Source organism: Haplochromis burtoni, unplaced genomic scaffold, assembly GCF_018398535.1.
Source record: "Haplochromis burtoni strain Fernald_Lab_line unplaced genomic scaffold, NCSU_Asbu1 Contig_63, whole genome shotgun sequence".
In the NCBI taxonomy this organism is placed as follows: Eukaryota; Metazoa; Chordata; class Actinopteri; order Cichliformes; family Cichlidae; genus Haplochromis; species Haplochromis burtoni.
In genome coordinates, this window is record NW_024582424.1 from 2,256,271 (window position 1) to 2,277,664 (window position 21,394).

Below are 21,394 nucleotides of genomic sequence, written 5' to 3' on the forward strand. Positions count from 1 at the left end.
CCCCCACCCCCTGCAAGGAAAATACAGTTGTAAGCAACAAACTGCAGAAAAATACTGGATGTAGCAGATATGCAGCCTTTATAGGGTTAAAGAGGAAGACAGGCAACATAACCCATCTGTCCAGGAGCAGGTTGTAAAATTGAAGCTTGGCACAAAATCTCTGTAGAAATTTGAATATCTGGTGAACAAACCAAATAATAAAGGCTTGAAAAAAGGAGTGACTTCCTGCTGCTGGGCCTGAATACTGGACTACTGGAGTATTGCAGTTACTGTAAAGTAATATCATTTTCAATTATTTGATATTTAAGTGACGGTAAACACAGATGAACTCACCTATGCTGCATGTTGTAAACAGATTGTCAGGTCAGTTTTACTACAGCAGGACATTTTATGTGGGATACATATATATAAAACTTATTGTAATGGGGTGGTAAATTAATACATAAATAAATAAATAAATAAAAATCAGACAGAGCTGATGTGTGAGGCTGCGTGAGACAGAGAGGTGGAGGGACCGCTTCAGGTTTACACAGCGATAGAGACAGAGAGGGAAGGTAGACACAGACAGCCTTTTGAGATTCCACTCACGCATCTCTGAGTGTCTCTCAGTCTCTGCAGTATTGAATGAAAATGACTCCTCACCTTCACATGCACACACACTCACACACACCCCCAAGCTAAGTATACATGCATCACACACAAACACACACACGCATTAATCTGTAAACATGGAGGGATGAAAGAGTTTGCAAGTTATCTTGTTAAGTATTTGTGAGCCCTTTAGTGTGATGGGATTAGTGTACTGTGAATGTAGTATGGAGGAAGTCTGATTAAGTTGTAAAGTGTTGAGCTGCGGCGTAATTGCCCTACATATGAATGACTACGGAGTTCTTTCGATGCATTTTTGTGCTTTTTATAGAAAAGTTTAGCAAATTACATGTTTGGGTCGTTTTCAGGCATAAAGCAGGAGATGCTTCGGGAGAGAAAGCGCCATTTCTGATGGAGAAATTATACATATTTCCATAATATGGGAAGCTTTTTGATAACAGAGTGGACGCGGTAGATCTAATACATCTAAAGCTTTACTTCAGTGAGTAAACCTCGAATTCGGGTGATTTTTTTTCCCCCCCTTGTTTGTTGTGACATATGATACATTTACTGCCTTTTTTTCTTTCACACAGGAAAGACGCTGTTATATTTACCAGTCTTCACAGTTTGAAATAGAAGCTGACCTTATTTTAGCCTCTTTTTTGGACCTTTTTTTTAAACTTCATAAATGGCAATTGTAGTTTGTGTTATTGTATGCCTTGTTGTGTATGTCTGGTATACTGTAATTCCCCTCCTGGAGGGTGGTGTTTTGAATAATTTATGAAACAAATGAGTTTGCCAGGAGATGCAGGTGTTCATCTGAGGACATTCGGGGGCTGTTCCACTGCCTCGGGTTTCATCACAAACACTTCGTTTAGCGTGCAAATAACCGCAATGTAGGGAGAACACAACACACACAGCGCTTCATTAAATGAAAAGCTGTAATGTAATGGGGTTCCCGAATGGGCAGACGGAAGAGTTGATTGTCTTGTTACGCTTCAATCAGGTCTTTCTGGATCGCCCTAGAAAATGATGGAGTATCGGAAAAGATACGAGTGTAAGAACGAAGATAGTTTTAAGAAAAGAAGTGATGGAAATTGCTTAAAGTGGACTGAACCTTACTCTTCTTGAAGATAAGTTCATTTGTTATACACTTTAATCAGCTCATCCGGCCGAAGGATCGACTATCTTATGGCGTGGCGAGGCATCCGTCTGCTAGCCTACTCCTCCTAGTGTAGTGAGTCTTCACACAAACTGCGCTCAAGGTCAAGGTAACATTTGTCGTTTCACAGACAATAACCTGTAAACTGTGATGGATAGTGAGCCGAATGAGCTCACTGACATTCTGGTTATCTGTATATCTACAGATGGGTGTGACAAATTAAAGGAAAACTCAAACGCTGAGCGTTTTAGTCATTGTGGTATCATGGTTCAGGTCGATGTTACATACATGCATGCAATACCTTTTCTCCGCCATTGTGCATTCATTAAAACAATGCTCTCTAACACATGATCAATACAGCAAAAAAGGCAAAGACTTTTGGAGTAACAGAATAGCTCAGGTCAGATTGTTGTGACCCAGCACTGTAAAAAGACCCCTTAAAATTTAAAAATTTACACTCATTTTTTTTTATTTTTGTACATTTACTGTATTTAAGTTCAGTATTTATACTGAAGAAAAAGGTAGAGTCCAACACGTTTGGCTTATGTTTTGCTGTCTTATAGGCAGGTACAGGTGTTGTCTAATACTAGTTTTTGTTGTTTATTAAAAAAATATATATATTATACAGAAAAATAATAATCAAGCAGTTTTGTCATTACACAGTGTTTCTGTTTCACGCCATTGTTCATGGAGCATGTTTCAGCTGTACAGGTGTCACAGCTGAACAAACGGTGGTGCGCGGTCAAGCAGTGTTTTCCCTTCATGTTTTTAACTGGAAATGTAGCAAACAATGAAACTATAAAATGCTGCATGGACATCGGCAGCAAAAGCAATGATTTACTCGCCAAGAAAAATTGTTGTCGTTCCCCCAAATCCAGTTTCAGACAGGTTAATTTTCATTTAAGGGCTGAGAATTTCTGAGCGTTATAATTGGCCTTACAGCTTGTTCGCAAATTGAATGGGCAATGAAGTCCATCAAATGAAGTGCAGTGGAAATTAGCGTCAGTGTTCGGTTGCATTTAAGTTCAGTGAGAAGTGTATGCAGAAGCGTTACACTGCACCACTGCTGGCAGCTACATTCACACAATAATGTACACTACCGTACGGTGTTAATGTGTACAGGCATCACCTCATTATCTCAGTGTTCCTCTCACTTGGCCTTGTCAGAAAAGTGTAAACACTGATGTGTGAGAGGTGTTAATGATGGATTCATTAACTGTGTAACAATCTGTGGATCTTTTGTGGTTGCTAAGGTTAAGTGCTGGAATATGTTGAGCTCACTTGTGAATCGGTATTTAAACAGAACTGACAACGAGGAGTTTGCTGTGTGGATCACAGCATCGCTGCGGCTAACACGAGGTAATGGCACCACATTACTATTATACAGCGACACCAGGTGTTATGATTCTGCTGATCTTTAAGCTTTGCCGTCAGTTTAACTGAACAGATTTTATAGATTCTGTTTTCAGAGGAGGGAAGGACACACGTGATTCAGCCTTCAGTTTTGTATTTAGTAACTGGAAATAATGATCAGGTGAGTGGCGTGTCCACTGAAGACTATCCCGTTTCTTTGCTCGAGAAACTCTTGGTTTGCTTTTGGATTTGGTTTGTGTGGGTCATTATCTGTCCATTGTGAAGCACTGTCTGATCGGTTTTGCAGCATTTGGCTGAATCTGAGCAGCGAGTACAGGCCTGCACACTTCACAGGTTATCCTGCTGCTACTGTTATAGCAGTCCCACTGGCAGCCATATATCCTAATGCCATAAGATCGGCTCTACCGTTAGCTGTTTCTTCCCGGCTCTTTTAGATGTTTCCTGGCAAAGTCCAGTCTGACCTCCTTGTTCTTGAGTGTAACCAACAGTTCTACTTTCTCAAATCTAGGAACTAAAAGTAAACCAGCAGTCTTATAGCTAAGATCGGGGCCTGATTATTCAAGATTTAGTATGTGAGGAGAAGGATTTTTAATTCAGTTCTGAATTTAACAGCGAGCCAGTGAAGAGAAATATGCTCTCCGTGCCTAGTTCCTGTCAGTACTCTGGCTGCAGCATTCTGGATCAGCGAATGGCTTTTTAGGGAGCTTGGGTATATGCCCACGTCCTTGAATGTGTTACTGTAGCAGAGGTTAAAATGGTTAAATGTTGTGAAGGGTTTTTATAACAAAGGAAAGAATTCTGCAATCATCCACTGCAGTTGTCCTCTGTGGTCTTGCAGGTCTTTTGGTGTTGCTGAGCTGAGCAGCGCATTCATTCTGTTTAAGAAGTTACCACACTGTTAGTTCGGCCACTCAAAGTTTTTGCTGTCTCTCTGGTTGGTTTATTTTGGGCGGTTTTCAACTCCTTCACCTAAAAATCTAAAAACTGCATTTTCAATATTTAGAATCAACTCAGCGTTTTTGTTTTTGTTCTCATTTGCTTCATTTGTCATTGTGAAAATGAGAGAATAGGCCATGAAGCTGCTTGCCACAACTGGCAAAGCAAATACGCCTGTTTCCAAATCCCAGTTTTACACTGTTTAACCCACGTGACTCTTCTAGAGATCAACGTATGGAGACAAACATGGGGGGGAAAAATCACTTCTTTTAAAGAGGCTTTGTTAAACATGTGATTCATTCAGATTTTAATGTCATTTGACTCAACCTGATTTGTCGTAATCAAAAGGCACTTAACCGTCGGCAGCAGTACCAGAGCTTTTAGCGTTGCTGTAGTTTTCCATGTATGAGAGGTGGTCCTGCTTTTTGAGGCTTGTTGTTTTTGCTTTTATTTCTCCTCGTTGCCGTGTTTGGGTGTTTGGGAAAATGCTGCTTTGTCAGCAGGTCAGGTAGATCCCCTCCTCCTCCCTCCTCCCGTTCTTCTTTTTCCACCACAAACATTAAGTGCGCTCACACACTCACTGCCACATGCACACACACACACACACACACACTCATAATCTCTGCTTTGTCCTCTTTTCTCCTCTTTCCCTCCCTCTCTCGGTGCACGAAGGCAAACTCAGCAGACCTCCAGGCTGCCAGGGTGGAAAGGCATTCTGGGTAATCCAGGGTGCGAGGAGGGAGAGGGAATAAAAGGGGAGAAAAAATCCCAAAAAACAAAACACACTTGATGCAGTGCATGATTTTGTACACACAGAAACAGACACACACACCAAATCCAGCCTCCCGCTACTGAACCATGGAGCTGCAAATATCCATCTGTGTCCATCTGTACGTTCATCTGCTGAGACAAATACAGCCTATGTTTACAGCAGAATATAGAATCTAAAAACTGCACGGCATCCTGTTCGACATTGCTCAACATTAACGATCGAGAGATATGAGAGCGAAGGAACAGAGAGGGTGGCGGGGTGGAGCAGAGGAGGATACAGGGATGTCGTCAGTCTGCTTTTATCTCAGCTCTGATTAAACCTTGTTCCTGTCTGACCTAAAAAGTCAGCTGGCGGAAACTTCAGAGACTGTTGGGTGAATTTCGCTGGATCTCTTTACACCCCTCCAGTGCCTTCAGAGGGGGAGAGAAAGTGAAAAGGAAGATCAGAAAAATAGAACAGAGAGTGGGCAGATACTGACACGGATGCAGTCACTCCGGCTTCATGAGCCCACTGTTCACACGTTATTGTGTACAATATATGGATGTACGTACACGCTCCCACACTGTGCGTTGTCTGCTCTGTATTCCTAAAGAGGATGAGGAAGAAGAGGCCGGTGCTGGGTGGTAACTTGGTTGTACAATGCGACAGGAAGCAGACAGAGGCAGTGCTGAAATGATCCAGCGCCACCCGTCTGGGACAAGCACAACAAAAACGCATTGAATAAAAATAAACCTGGGCCAACATGGCAGGGCATCTGCAGAAACAGGAAATATCCCACTGAGGGAGAGAGATGGGGAAAGACCCTCGCAGTGCAGACTATGACTTTTATATAAGTGGTAGCAGGCTTATCTGGTATTTGGTGTTAGATGTGTTGTCTTTGCAACATGGATAAGTAAATTCCTGCTTTGAGGAAGACAGAAATTATCCAAACTATTATATCTGTTTGCTTATTCTGCAGAAAAATGGAGAGTAGCTGATGAAACAGGTGAATGAGGTGTTGAGTTTGTTGTTTCTGACAAGTCTGAGATCTGAGTTGAAGTCTCCCTTTTTCGCCATTTGTCTCTTTCAGAGTGCCGCAGCAGCACCGAGCCCAGTCCTCGGTAACCTTCCCCCAGGAGAGGGCATGCCAGTAGGGCCAGTCCCACCGGGATTCTTTCAGGTATGCATGCAACGCAGAGCTGAACGGCCATGTTTCTGTCACTCCACAGGATGTAATATCAGCTCAAATTTAAGCTTCCCCATATTTGGCAGATTCAGTCTCACTTCATTTCAATTGCATTGTATTGAAACTGCTCCAAATCACAGCAACAAGCCATCTCCAGGCATTTTAAATTGAAAGAGCGCATTGCAAACATCCTAACTAGAAATCCAATGAATCCCCTAAGAGCAAGAACTCACTCTCAGATAACAACAACTGTATGTATATTCACGTACGTTACCTTTGAATATGTGTACAATCTCAAACACAACTAATCTGACAGGAGAGATAAATTTCTGGCACACAAAAACGCACAAATGCAGCATTGCCCCAGATCATCCGTGAAGGCCTCTGCCAGTTGTACATCGATTAAACGTCATTATCAGTCAAATTCAGGCGCTCGGATTAGACGTAAAGATCAATAGTCTTCCCGGGCATTTCTTAGTTCCGCTTTCATAAACTCACATGTGAGTCCGAAAGACTTTTTCCGTCTGCTTCTGAAGATCAGTCGCTCTTTGAAGGCAAGGTCTTGTCAGGACCTTAGTTAAAGAAATATAACAATTACCTGATTGCCAGCTCTTCTGTCTGGTTTTTTGTGTATGAAATATAACGGAACATCTGCACTATCTTTTTTTTTTTGTGATAAATTGCACATTATTTCCAAAGTCAGTCACAAATGATGCTTTGTTTTATTCATTCAAATTCTGTTACGTCATTTGCTGATAATGATTAGTTGTTTACATTTTTTAATTAATAATAAAAAAAAATAGTAACGCCATCACTAAAGAAACCTAAAATGCTGTAGCTTCATCCAGTTGATTTAAGCACAACTAAGACAGCAATTTAAGTGAAGGCTCTGATTAAATTAAGAGGACCATTGCTCTCTAGTGGCAGATTTCTGCATTGCTCCTCCACCACTGCAGAGTGGCTCTTCTGTCCGGGGTGGCATCAGTTCAGCAGACATAGCAACAGCATTGCTACTGTCTGTGGTGAGGACAAGTGAAAGCCCACTCACAGCTGCAAAAGAGCTCCTCATACAGGCTGCCAAATTCCACAGAGTTAACACACGCACTGACATCATTATCATCCTTCTTTTTCCTGTCATTTTTTTTCTCCCCCCCATAAATTCACTCCAGTGAAAATGCGGTCAGCTTCCTCCGTTTGCTGTATGGTTAAAGGAAAATGAGCCCTGAATTCAAGTGAAAACATAAAAGCAGCTCTGGTTGGTTCCCTGCTTTGAAGAGCGTATAAAGTTCCCACTGTGCCACCCTCTAAATCTTTGTTACACATGTGGTCAGTCCATTTATTTGTCTGCATGTAATATTTTATTTGCCTAATTTTTAGCCATTTATGTCACCTCGATACCCCGGAGGACCAAGACCGCCCCTCAGATTACCGAATCAGGTAAGAGCCAGACTGACCCCTGCAGGCAGCAGACGTAACTGAATTGTATAAATGAGCAACATCACAGTGATTATAACATTGGAGATGGATCCTCTTCTTTCTGTAGGGTCTTGGAGGAGTTCCAGGGAGCCAGCCTATGTTACCAAGTGGAATGGATCCCACAAGACAGCAAGGTGCATGCCCACACTGAAACACACACATATAGTCAATAATTACTTTATTTAACAATAATGCAGGCAGGCAGGATTTTGTCTTTTGAAATAATATTTACTGTGCGATCATAGCCTGATTGAGGTTTTGCCCTTAAAACATGCACCCTTATGTATTAACACGACTAAAAGAGGACTCTCCACCTATAGATCATGGATTGCTGAGCCAAATTTTACCGTAGTAGCTGTCAAGATATTTCATTACAAAATAAATAAACCCCATTATGACACTATAATTGGGAGAAGGGAATCACCAAAGTCAGAATGGGTTCCCGAGGGGATCGTGAAACAAAGGTTTTATGACAATACATTCTCTGGAGAGTCCCTCTAGAAATCACATAACACACTGGAAATTGAAAGCGTTGTTATATCTGATCAAAGACGGTATATAAAGAAACAGTCGCCCTTATTCATTGCACTGGAAGAATGGCACGTTTGTGAGTTTTTAACAGTGTTCAGATAACCGTGAAACCCAGTTGAAAGCTGCTTGTTACCAAGATGAACTCATGGTTAGCCTCTCCCTGATATACTATTATCATTAATATTAAAACCAGCATGTTCGGTATTCTTATGAATCAAGCATACTCCCATTTACGCAAACTACTCACTGCTCCAGACAACGCTTAAATTATTCATGGGTGAAGATGGTGTTCAGCCGCTGTCGAACCAACATCAGACCAAGAAAACGGTGTCACTGAAGCAGCTGTAAATTTTAGCATTTGTGCCATCTAAGTCTCGTCGCCTTAAAAATGCATCCTCGTCTGTGGTTTGAGTTACCAAAGTGGCCACAAAAAGGTGTTAAACACAAAAATGCATGTTTGAAGAGAACCTTTTCTCATTCTGGTAAATCCTACACTTCAGGACATCCAAATATGGGAGGACCAATGCAGAGGATGACTCCACCCAGGGGCATGGTCCCACTAGGACCCCAGGTTTGGGTCAAGATGATTTTTCTTTGAGGACTACTTGCTGTAAGTTTTGTTTCTGATAGTTACTCTCATGTAGTCGTGTCCAAATGGAATTCTGGTTTCTGTTTTTTCCCAGAACTATGGAGGTGGGATGAGGCCACCACTGAATGCTCTGGTTGGTCCTGGGATGCCTGGTATGAGCATGTGAGTGGTATATGAATAACACCATAACACACGCACATATAGACAGAGTAGCATAAGGCCTATCTGAGCACATGAGCTTATAAAAGAGTAAAATACACTTGTCTGTGTGTCTATTTTAAAAATGTAAGCTTACTCAGCACATTTTTCTCCAAATGTCAGCTATCTTTAATCACTCAGTAGAGTTGTTATAGTCAGCCGTTTCCTTTAACTGTCTTTTGCCTACAGCTTTACCACATGTTTTTAACTTTTGGCTCTGAACATGAAACCACAACCTTAACCTTTCCCTCTATTTAGTCTTCTTTAGTTTTTTCTTCTTCTTCTTCCATTTACTTTTTTTCTGGCATCTGGGGAGCTTGTTATTGCCAGCTCTTCCCAAATAAATTGGAAACAAAGACCCTGCCAAATGCAAAAAACTCAAGTGTATGGGTGTTTTCTAGGGGACCTGGTGGTGGTAGACCCTGGCCAAATCCTCCCAACTCCAATTCTGTAAGTCCTGCAACAAAAATACAGAAGAAGAAGTTTCATTTTCATGTCATGACTTGAGTGGTTTACTTCTTTGTCTTTGTAGACCCCATACTCTTCTGCGTCACCAGGAAGCTATGCGGTATGTATGTTTGAAACTCTTAAACTAGCTAAATAGGCTTTAATTCACAGGATCATGCATGAATGTCATGAAAACAAAACTCTCATTTCAGGGACCTCCGGGGGGAGGAGGGCCACCTGGAACACCAATAATGCCAAGTCCAGCAGGTAAGCTCTGTGTGTATCAGTTGTATATGTGTATGTAGATATATAAACATGCTACTGACCTTTAATTTTCTTACTGTTTCCGTTTTCCTTTTTGTGTTCTGTCAGATTCAACTAACTCTGGCGACAACATGTACACTATGATAAACACAGTCCCTCCAGGTGGAAGCCGGCCAAATGTGAGTGGCTATTGGGTCTGAGTTAGTGTTACAAGTCAAACAGGAATACTGCCGTTAACTTGCCCTATGTGTGTTCTCCAAAGTTTCCTATGGGTGCAGGCAGTGACGGTCCATTAGGGGGAATGGCCGGGATGGAGCCACATCACATGAATGGCTCTTTAGGTACAAAAACAAGAAGCTTCTGTGTCCGGCAGGGGTAAAACAAACAAACTAAAAAACCTCTGGTTATGTTTGTCCCTGATTTGTCATGAAAAATGAGTATTCATTTGATCGTGGTGATGTGCATTATTTTCATACTTGTGTTCCCTCCTTCAGGGTCGGGCGATATGGACAGTCTCCCCAAGGTATGAGAAGTTTTTCACCTACTCTGAACTACACTTCTGATTTTTGTAGCAGATACTGTGATATATGTTTTATTTGTCTTTGAACAGAACTCTCCTGGTAACCTAAGTATGAGTAATCAGCCTGGGACGCCTCGGGAGGATGGAGAGATGGGAGGAAACTTCCTCAACCCTTTTCAGAGCGAAAGTGTGAGTGAAAATTAGTTTCTTAATATATGGGATTACTGGAGGTGTTTGCTGCTGAGAGTTCCCTGTAATACTTTGCCTTAAACATGCCCATTTTTTATGCTAAGCTAAGTTACTACTTGCTGTACTTTTTACCATGCGGATAATATCAGTCTTACTAGTCTCTGCAAGATACATAGACTGTATATAAAAGATAACACCACCACTGGTTTGCTGACTACTGTTCTGAAGCCTCGACTTTATGGCCATCGCCATCTTCTTTTTCTTTGTTTAAACTGGACATAGTGTATTTTCACCAGCATTATCTCTGGCTAGTTAGCTTAGTTCCCATGATGCAGCCGTGATTTTAAATGTGATGCTAATTCTTGCTGGTGAAACAAAGAGGCTTCGCAGCTGACTGCGAGTGCTCACAGACCTGATCCCTGTCTTCAAAGCAATCATTTCAAAGGCAACAAAGTCCCACTTGGCGCATATGGTCCTAGCAATTTTGGTCTCCAACCACTAATATGCTTCGTGTGACTGTTGCATAATTAAGACTGATGGCTAGAGATGTGCTTTCCTCTCTTAAACACATAAACAGTTGCGTTTTTATGTTTCTGCTTAACTTTTTTCTGCAGTATTCTCCAAACATGACGATGAGTGTGTGAGGGCTCTGGAAGCAGGTTTGGTCTGTCGCTCAATAACCTGGTGTGGCTCACCAAAAAGCAGTGAGACATGATGTGATGCCATCTAGGCCAGTGACTCTTCCTCCACCACCTGCCCAATCGGACAGTAGCCCCAGGCACCATCTTACTACTACTACCCCCCCTGACCGAAGTCCCACCCTTCCATGGTTTCTGTCCATGTTTCTACGCTCCTGTTTTTCTCCAGTTCTAAGTGGTGACTCTGCTACCTTCATCTGCTCTTCCTCTGCTCCAATGAGACTGTACAAAGGAACTAAATTGACCCAGAGGAGAACTGTAAATTTGCATACGGTGTGTATGAGAGTGCAAACAGTCCGGTCACAGACAGATTTTCCTGCCTTTGCATCAGATCACAAAGCTCGGCACCCAAAAACAAAATACCAGTAGCCTAAAGTTAAAATTCCAGTGAGTTTAAATATATAAAGTCACTGTTTGATTGATCTAAATGGCTGTCATCAAGTCTTCTTTTTTCTAATTAGTCTGTTTGCAGTACCAGAAGAGAAGTGGAGAGACATCGCAATCCTTGGGCCGATATTTGAGAAGTCTTTTTAGAGTTTGTAAATGTCTAAAGACCGCATACATTGCATTTAAAGTTTTATACTATCAATGGTTTTCTCATCCCACTTGACAATATTTGTTTTCGTATTTAATTTGAAGGCGAATGTTCATTAAGAAAAAAACTCGCTCAAGGCTTAAAGTGAGACTATGAACCTGCTTTAACAGCGGCCAACATGCAACAGGTGGAAATGGGAAATGTCTAAACACAAAAGTCGGCAAAGTGGCATTGTAGATAGGTCATTGCATTAGCTAACATTTAGCAACTAAAAGCTAATGGTCATACCAGACCAAGCAAGACAGATAAAGCAAAAGTCCTGAATGTATTGAACTAAGCATTCATGCATTCTAGTAGTTACGGATTCATCTTTCAATTAGTCTGAGGGAAAACAAGCTAATTCGTCTTTAAAAACTTCATAGTCTGGCTTTAAGTCACATAAGATCAGTCACTATGCTAATTGTAATTAAACTGAAGTCAGCATAAGGCTGAGGAATGTTTGCACAAAAGTTAGTACTCCGTAGTACTCCGTAGTACTCAGTAGTACTGTACAGACTGAAAGTTTTTATTTCACCTGAACTCTTACTACAATTCATCCTGTGGGTTTTTCCCATTATGTGCTTTTGTGGGGCCGAAGCAAATGTTTTTGACAGAAATGAAGGAAATCATTAGTTTGTTTGTTTGTTTTACTTGGTGACAAAACATGCTCCCATATCCTAGACATAAAAATGTTCAAATGAGAAAGAGAAGTAATAAGAGGTAAGCAGTATGGATGATAAACTGCAAGCTTTGGTCACTCATACTTAACTGTCATCCGGAAAAACTGTGATTTTTAGTATGATGAACAATTGGTTGGTACAGAAAATTAAAACAAGCTCGTTTTTAAATAATCTTTGAAACCTTTTTCACTGCCCAAGATGAATTATTATCATGTACAAAGGGTGAATATTCCTGCAAACATTCTCCTTTCCCTTCCCTTACTGCAAAGTGTACAGCTCACAAATGTAGCTCCTCTGTCTTGTATGTGTATTTGATATTATTATTATTATTATTTAAAGATAATGCTAGAGAGAATTATTATTGCAAAGGGAACGATGGACTGATGGCGCACCATCACAGCTGACCTGAGATGTTTTATTTTGTTTTGTGTTAGATTGAAGCCATAAGTGGGAGTACATAAAGATCAATTTGTAAATTGGATCATTTTTTTTCTTTCTGTTTTTGTGACAGTATGTGGGACTCCATTTGTGACGTGTTCATTTTCTCTTTTTTATTCTTGTATTATGTTTTTGTAAATACACAGAGAAGTTTCATGGGTTTTGACTATGCTGATATAAAGCTTCTCTAACCTTAAAGTGTCATCTCTTTTCATTTTGAACAGACTTTGGAGTGCCTTTGAAAGTATCTGCTGATGAAATTATATGAATATGATCACAATTGTGTTTGTTAAAGCTGTACTTAAATTTACCAAACCTGTTGTATAACTTCTATCAAACAATCATTTGGGGATGGATTTTGTACTTAAAATTTGATAGACAGGTAGATAGATGGATAGCTTTACATGTATAGCTACATATTTTAATAATAATAGTAACAACAGCAAGTCCCCCAGGAGAGCAAGGGCTATGCTAGAGGCTATGCTAAAACTCGATGTTGTTACTCTAGTTATAACAGTAATAACATCAAAGTTGTTATGGCTTATGTTGTTTTTATTACATCATGCTGATATCAGCCTGTTATGACGTCACTGTAAAGTCGTAGGCCATCGTATTGAAAAAAAAAAAGAGTGTGTTGTACAGCTCTCTCTAGCCAAGGGCTCAAACTCCAGTCCTCGAGGGCTGGTGTCCTGAAACCTTTCCATGTGTCCCTATTGCAACACACCTGAATAAATTAGTAGGTCATTAGGAAGAGTATAGAACTTGACTGCAGGCTGAGGAGAAAACTCCTGACCCTACTCAAGTAAATTTAAGTAAATGTAAGTGTTTGGAAAAATGTACTTCTAAAAGTACTTTTATTTCACCATGTCATGAGCAGCTGTAACATGAATCAAATGGCTGAATTGCCACCTCAGGACACCGGCCCTCTAGGACTGCAGTTTGAGACCCCTGCTCTATGCCTTTCATATGCTGTATTACTCAATATGTTTTGGGGTTTGTTTGTTTTTTTTCAGTCAAGGTCAACTTTGATCTTGGGCACTAACAATGATGGTTAAGGTCAAAAGCTTCGCCAACCTATTCGTGTCCCCCAAGGCCCAGTTTATCACCGTAAAGTTTGCAGATAATACATAAAAACTGTAGTTAATATAAAATATTTTATCAATTTTCACATTCGGTGTGACGACCCGATTCTCAGCAAATCGGGTTGCGTCATTTTTGCAATATCTAGTTAAGTGTCCTCTGGTTTCTATCATGTCTCTTAAATTCACCATACCTCCCCCCAATCTAAGAATATTTATCTCTATATTGACGTTCATAAACTTGACTTTAAGCCGTGTTTGTTCTGAGACTCATTAGTTTGATTTCCCTCCTCTGTTTCAGATCTGTGTCCCAATGAGAAGGAAAGTGCCGGAGATGTAAAGGGAAAAAGCAATAAAACACTGTTATCACCTGCTGTATCGCTCAAGTCTAACCAGAGACATCAACTGGCTCCATGAGTCACATTTGTATTCAGATGTGCTTTCTTTGACATGAGGGAACTCTGTATCGCTGATGTGTTGGTGCTCTTTTTTTTTTTTTTATCTTGCAGGGAGTTCAATGTGAGACAGGTAGTTAAGCGTTTGACTGTCGCACTCTGTGTTACTCCCTGGTCTAAAGTATGTCTCTGTAGGTCATCCAGGTGATGACTGGGAGCTTTGGTAAAGACAAAGCTGATGAGACTCATAAAGCTATTCACTAATGAACCTGCGACATTCAGCAGTAGGTCTGCTAAAGACAAGTCAACAAACTAATTTCATTAATACTGCAGTTGGGTTAAATAATGTTGGAAAAGGGTTTTTCTTGTCTCCTATATTAACTGAAATCTACAAAAGGACACGCTATGCTTGCTTTTGTTTTTCAGGAATCTGCTTTATTTGTACTTTCTGTGTTTTGGCTGATGCTACCCTGGAAATTCCAGTAAGTTTCCAGTGTTCTGCAATAACTGGCAATTCCAGGCTGCAACAGATGGTAATTGTGAAATAGTTTATTTCTGTGCCACCCTACCCAAATCTGTCAAATACTTTTGCTGCTGCTCACTTCATACTTGACGGATAAAGAGAATATCTGTTTCACATGTCTGTGAGAAGCTTTTGCAGGAATGCAGCACATTCATATTGTTTGCTGTTTTCCATTTTGTTATTCTGCAAACGCGCACACCACAGATAAAAAAAAAAATTAAAGCTTTATCCTTATCTGTACCAATATTGCACAATCCCATTAAAGACCACCTCCTGTCTTATGTAACTTCCCCGCTGCACCTTCCCTATAAGAGTCCAGCTGTTGTGGTCTTGCAGTAGTATACAGCTGCCTGTCATTTGACTTGTCGTCATGTTCCTTCATTGTTCCCTGGCTTTGCTGGCTCTCTTCTCGCTCTCTGGTGCGTCTGATCCAGGCTGCGAAGAACTCATTAAGCCTGTGGAGGATCATAGCAAGGTACAGTGTCCTCAGCAGAGACATTCACCATGAAGCAGATCTGAGTTTAAATTGTTTTAAATCCCTGAGGGCTGAATCATCATCGCTGATGCTCCTAGCTCTAGCAATAAAAACAAACAAACAAACAAACAAAACAGACTTCACCTTGGATGGTTAAAAAGGTCCCACTGGTGATTTTGCATGTATAAACTTATTATTATATATGATCACAGAAACAAGTGATGATCATGTTTATGCATGTGGTAAAGATGGTAAACTCCTTTCTGTTTTCAATAGAAATGCTGGTTCTTTAGAACCTGCTGTGAATCTCTTTGGAAGTTGAATTTACTTTTTCTTTTTTCTTTCTCAAGCTTTGGGGAAAATGGATATTTTACGCTGGAACATCAGACAGCAAAGAGCAATTAAAAGAGCTTAAAACTCTGCACAGCTTCTGGGTCGAACAGACTCCCATACCTGACAGTGAAGACATGCTCAGTCGCTTCGGACACAAAGCGTAATTGTCGATATTTTCTAAATGATTTGTACTACCTTCAAGGCAGGGGTGTTAAACATAAGGCCCGTGGGCCAGAATCGGCCTAGCAAAGGCTCAAATCCAGTCCAGTGGACAATTTAGGAAGATGAGAAGGAGGGCATAAATTTGGGGCTTTTAACAAGGTTTACAGTTTTTTAATGAGATGAGTTTGACACCCCTGCTTTGAAGCATCAAATGAGTTACGTAATTTGACCTCTTGACTTTTTTCTTTGTTTTTTCATGTGCTTATATTTTTTTCCTGCTCCTTAACAGGGATGGAAAATGTTATCATGGAAGTGTCAATGCCACCTTCTTAGGAAACTCTTCCACAGACACGTGTAAGAGATCACATGTTGTTATACTCACATTATCAAATAGTCACTGTGATGTAAAACAACATGGCAACCATCTAATTTGTATCTTACAGATTACTATAACTCCACCACTCATGAGCATATTGGCAAGCATCTGGCCACTTGCCCCGACTGCATGCTTTGGACAGACCACTTGGTGTCAGAGGTCGGCGGCGAAACCACAAAAAGCAGAGGCTTCAGGATCTTCAGTGAGTTGCATTTGCCTGTCTGTGTCCATATGTGTCCAACTTTTAGGACTCTGTAATGTTAATAATTAGTTTCAAACTGTTTTTTTTTTTTATTGTTTTTGCCACTCTGTTGAAAATAATGTTAACACTGCCATCCCCTACCTCCAGCAAAGACTGGGACACTGGAGGCCTCTCATCTCGAAGTCCTCAAGAAACAGGCTGAGTGCCTCAACTTCACACTAGATTTATACTTTGCAAACACTACAGGTGAGATGCGTTCACCATCCACGCAAACAGTAAGCAGTACATCTAATGTAAACAATGACTCATCAGTTTGATTTCCTTCCTTCGTTTCAGATCTGTGTCCATATGAAAGTGAAGCTGTAACAGATGCAAGACGGGAAGAACAATAGAGAAAAACACATTTAAGCTCCTTTCACTCGATCTCTCAGATCTATCCTGTAACCTGAAATTACTCAAGTGTTTGAAGTGTGTATTCAGATGTGTATCACAGATGTGCTGACAGATGTGGAGAAAGCGCTCTTTCATCTTGCGGTGGGTTCAGTCCAGGACAAGGAGTTTGTAACAGTGTTAACTCTGGCTGGGTTTTTTTTTGTTTGTGTATGAATAGGTGCAATAGACTGATTTTACATTTACTAGAAGATGCAGTAAACTGTGATTTCTGATTTTTCTTGTATTCACATAAAGATTTACAGAAAGAAACTGTGTTTGCTTTCTTCTGTTTCGTGTAAATCCGGTCTATTGGTCAAACTTTGGCAAGTCTTCCCTGCGAATTTATAACTAAAACTTGGGCTTTTTTCCTTCAAAGCCCCTCCCTTCCTATATTTTTCCATCATTGGCCTTTATGCCCCATCCTGACAGTTTTGCACTGTCTGTGGAGTTTAAAATTGGTGTGTGGATTTTACAGTACGTGATATTAACTGTAACAACCACCTATCAGCATGCAAAAAAAAAGAAAAATTGATTCTCTTCTGGTTATCCTTACCAAAGTTGCAGGGGGGCTGGAGTCTGTCCCAGCTGCCATAGGGCAAGAGGCAGGTTACACCCTGGACAGGTCACCAGTCTGTAGCAGGGCTAACACAGAGACAGACAGCTATTTGCACTCACATTCCCATTAACCTAACCCCACTAACTACATGTCTCTGGACTGTGGGAGGAACCGAGAGTACCTGCAAAGAACCCACGCAAACAAAGATAACAACAACACACAGAAAGGCCTTGGCCAGATGGTGGAGTCAACCCCAGGATCTTCTTGCTGTGAGGCAACAGTGATAATCACCATCACACCATACTGCAGTGTGGTGGTTAGCCAAAAAAATAAATAAGTGATGAGTATGTGGTAAAGATAGTAAACGCCTTTCTGAAGGTGAATACTGTTTTATGTTCTTCTGTACATTATACCTGTTAAACGCACATCATGCTAATACAGCAGGCCTTGTCTGGATGCATCTTGCACTCCACCTGAGAGATTCATCCAAGGAACAGCGACCCCAGCCAGCAATTCCTAACTGAAAAGTTAGCCTTTTTTAAAACAACAACAACAACAACAAAAGGAAATACTGATTCTCCTTCAAGCCCTGCTACAGACTGGTGACCTGTCCTGGGTGTACCCTGCCTCTTGCCCTGTGACAGCTGGGATAAGCTGGATGAATGGATGGATTCTCCTTCAGCTGCATCTCCTTGGTCTGAATTGAAATGCTATTTCTGAGAAACAAGAAGTGGCAAGTTTTGAAAATGATCTACCATCGGCACATATTTGTGATTGCAGCCTTATGCTAATTTTCCCCACTTAGCCCACTTAGTAAACCTAACCTTTAATATTTACCATTTAGCACGCGCACACACGCATCACCAACAAACACCAAATGAAGCATTATCTCTTTTGAAACCAGCCTTACATAATCCTATTACACAGTCCAACCAGCCCCTCTGCCCACCCCCTCTCTTATGTAACCTCCACTGAAGTCATCCCTGCCTCCCCACAGGAGCTCAGCAGTCCTGGTATGGAGCTGGCTGTCGTTTGACTTCTCGTCATGCCTCTTCATTATTATCTGACTTTGCTTCTCACTCTGTTTTCTGATCTAGACTGGGGGGGGGGGTGCAGGGGTCAGCCATTCATTTTCCCAAGGGGTCACATGAGAAGAGAAACCAGTACTGTTGTGGAGGGCCGCACCAATAAGCAGATAAAAATATCGGATTAATACTGAGTGTGATTAATCACAGAAACGGGACAGTGTCCTCAGCAGAGATATATTTTGAAAATGTGATTTTAAACCTAACCCAAGTCACTTTCAGTAGAAATGTTTGTTTCTGCAACGACTGTCAGAACTGTGAAGCTGTATAAATCTCTCGAAGTCTGTCATTCTGTGGCTGCTTGTCTGTAAACTCATACATAAAAACCTGAATATTCTGTTGATGTTAATGATTTATTTTATATGGGTGATTTTATTTTTTCAGCCCTGTTGTTCTTTTTAAAAGTGCTTTAAAAAGTGGTATGGTATCTGGTAACCTTGATGTATTTGGGAAACAGGTAGAGCGCCTCGACTTCACAGTAGATTTTTCTGTGTTTGTCAGATTTCGAGTTCTGTTTAAATATCTCCAGACTGATTCTTAAGTATACATTTTACATGTATTATCTAGAACTTATATTACATCTCTTGTAGGTTGAGTTTGTTATTTATAGTAACCTTTTATTTTGAGTCCTACTAGTTTTTATTCTCTAGTTCTGTCCATGGTTATAGTCGTGAGTATTGTGTATGTAGTATTGGAGTTTATCCTGTCTTGTCTGTGTAACCTGTGCTAAGTTTCTGTCATTCTCTGCGCCCCCTCGCTGCTGTGTCTAGTTATTTTTCATGGTTTATTTCAGGAGGTTGTCTTAAGTTTAGCTTCCTTGTCTCATTAGAGTCAGTTCAGCAGTGTATTTTAACCCATGTGTCTCCACTTCCCCTAACAACCCCCCTATGTATATATTGTCTCAGTCTCCCTTCATCCTTTCCAGCATTTCAAGTTTTGTGTCTCCCAGCTCCTGTGCCTCCTGGCCCTAGTGTTGATTCCCAGTTTAGGTTCCAGGACGTTTATCTTTTCAGTCCCCTTTTGTATTTTATGTGTGTTTCTTTGATGTCATGTTATTTTCAGCCTGAATAAATGGCTCGATTTTTGTTCACCACCACCTGCCCCTGCATGTCTACGTTAGGAGCCTCACATTCCTCTCCGCTACACAACCCCTGACATGTACAACTCTTGTTTTTGGAGAAAACCCTCTGTTTTTACATACTATCATGTTCTGTGTTACCCAAGACATGAAAACAAAAAGCTATAATGACTGAATTATATTGTATTGAATGTAGAACTAGAGCTGTTGGGATTTATCATATATAATCATGTATAACCATTACAGGCATTAAACACTGTCCACTCTGCTATATCTTTAAAAATACTTAAAAATCCTCTTAACTACCATCTATAAATATCAACATTAATTAACACGTAGAACTCAAATCTTGCATATTGCAAACTATTATGTGCATTCAGAGCTATTCTAATTGGTTTTTATTTTGTTACATTGCAGGTGCAATTGAAATGTACTCATATTCATGTAGTCCTTTTTTTAGTTGTACCACTCAAAGTGCATTTAACTACAAGTCACACTTTAACTAAGGCCCTGCGACTGATAAGTGACCTGTCCAGGGTGTACTGTGATAGCTGGGATAGGCTCCAGCCCCTCTGCAACCCAGAATTAGATGAGTGGAAGATGATGGGATGGAGGTTCTCTCATAATCCTTCAAAGACCAGCGTGTGTCTGTCCCTGCAGGAAACTGCGCTCAGAGATTTGAGAACGCAGACTGTTCTCATGTTTGGGCGGCTCTGCCTCAGGAGGTTGAGCATCTACCCATCAGAAGGTCAGTGGTTCGATCACTGGCTTCTCTGGTCTGGACATTAAAGCATTCTTGAACAAGATACTGAACTCTGTCTTCTGAGTATGTGAATGTTAGGTTATGGATAGAGAGACGTATTGTGTGAATGAGAGTTATAGGAAGAAAGTCCTTTGAGTTCATTTCTCATGGCAGTGTTGAGGTCTTCCTTGAACTCAGTGTCACCACTGTCCGATTAAAAATACACACAGACATGGCATATACAGTTTCAAGATTCCCTAAAAGCATAGTTTTTCTTGATTTTTTGTATCTGAATGGATACAAAAAATTGTATTTGTATTTTAAATTGTTTGTATTTTCCTTCACTCAGAAGGAAAAGCCATCAAATGTCAGGATAAAAGAATGACATTTAGGGGGGTTTTTTTACTGATGAAAAATGTCAAACAAGGTCAAATTTAACTAGAATAGGTTGTAAAGGTTAATCTGTAAATAAGCAAAGTTAGTTACCACAACAAGGGAGAAAATGCCACAGCAGCTGGGAAAAAAGAAGGAGAAATTTGTATGGTGGTTATTATAAGTGTTTCTGAACTACAAATGTGTCCTTTGTGCAGGAATAGTCTTTTATGAAATGTGAGGTATGAAGTAAAGAATATTAATGCATTTATTAGCTAAATATTTGATATCAAGGAGAAAAAGGATTGGCACGTCCACCCACAGTTAAAATCCATGCTAGTCAATAGTTTGGCTGTGTTTTATCCCTCTGACATGAATAGAGGACCCCACTGAGGTCAGAGGTCATTCCAAAGGGGCTCATTTGTCAGGACTACAGTGAAGGGGCTCAGTGTATCTCTGCTTGGAATTCAACCAAATTTGGGGAGAGCTACACTAAAAATCCCCTGTCACAAAGACATTGCACATGTTAAAAAAACAGATGAGTGTTTGTGTGTGTGTCTTTCTTTTTATTTTCATGCCTTGTTTAGTGTGAGAGAGGCTGTGCAAGGAGGTGCTTGCATACTGAAAGATGGAGGGGATGGAGGTCCTATTCAGACTTTGCCAGCTGGCTGTTATATAACAAGATAAATGGGACACAAGCCCGACTGACTGGATGCATCAAGTGAAAGACTCCTCCTGAAACCAGAGGAAGGAAAAGAGAGGGAGAATTATTAATGTGATTATAAAGTCACGTCATGGTGACAGAAAGCATTTCCTCACAACATATATTAGTTTACAGTAAGTGTTATTATGGCTTGGTTCGGCATAAGTCTGCATGAAATTAGTATAAGTCAACATAATGTCCTGTGGAGTGATGGGTGCACAGCTTGGTGTGTGTGTGTGTGTGTGTGTGTGTGTGTGTGTGTGTGTGTGTGTGTGTGTGT

At 40.6% G+C, this 21,394-nt stretch overlaps 2 protein-coding genes across 2 annotated transcripts in view; both read left to right on the plus strand.

Annotated features, from left to right (window-relative positions):
- ssbp2a (single stranded DNA binding protein 2a) overlaps positions 1–12,799 on the plus strand; it is a 56,843-nt gene extending 44,044 nt beyond the window's left edge. The window contains exons 5-17 of the mRNA XM_005922890.3: positions 5,902–5,991; positions 7,375–7,434; positions 7,541–7,607; positions 8,505–8,575; positions 8,688–8,755; positions 9,193–9,241; positions 9,324–9,359; positions 9,451–9,505; positions 9,611–9,681; positions 9,765–9,843; positions 9,997–10,025; positions 10,113–10,211; positions 10,826–12,799. Coding sequence (XP_005922952.1) covers positions 5,902–5,991; positions 7,375–7,434; positions 7,541–7,607; positions 8,505–8,575; positions 8,688–8,755; positions 9,193–9,241; positions 9,324–9,359; positions 9,451–9,505; positions 9,611–9,681; positions 9,765–9,843; positions 9,997–10,025; positions 10,113–10,211; positions 10,826–10,855 — 804 coding nt within the window. The 3' untranslated portion in view covers positions 10,856–12,799. The remainder of the gene's footprint in view (positions 1–5,901; positions 5,992–7,374; positions 7,435–7,540; positions 7,608–8,504; positions 8,576–8,687; positions 8,756–9,192; positions 9,242–9,323; positions 9,360–9,450; positions 9,506–9,610; positions 9,682–9,764; positions 9,844–9,996; positions 10,026–10,112; positions 10,212–10,825) is intronic.
- Positions 12,800–14,925: 2,126 nt separating this feature from the next.
- On the plus strand, positions 14,926–16,848 carry LOC102307833. The gene is made up of 6 exons (XM_005922891.2): positions 14,926–15,073; positions 15,424–15,566; positions 15,858–15,922; positions 16,012–16,146; positions 16,294–16,392; positions 16,483–16,848. Exons 1-6 carry the CDS (start codon positions 14,969–14,971, stop codon positions 16,536–16,538), a joined length of 603 nt encoding a protein of 200 aa, XP_005922953.1. The 5' UTR covers positions 14,926–14,968; the 3' UTR covers positions 16,539–16,848.
- The last annotated feature ends 4,546 nt before the right edge of the window (positions 16,849–21,394 follow it).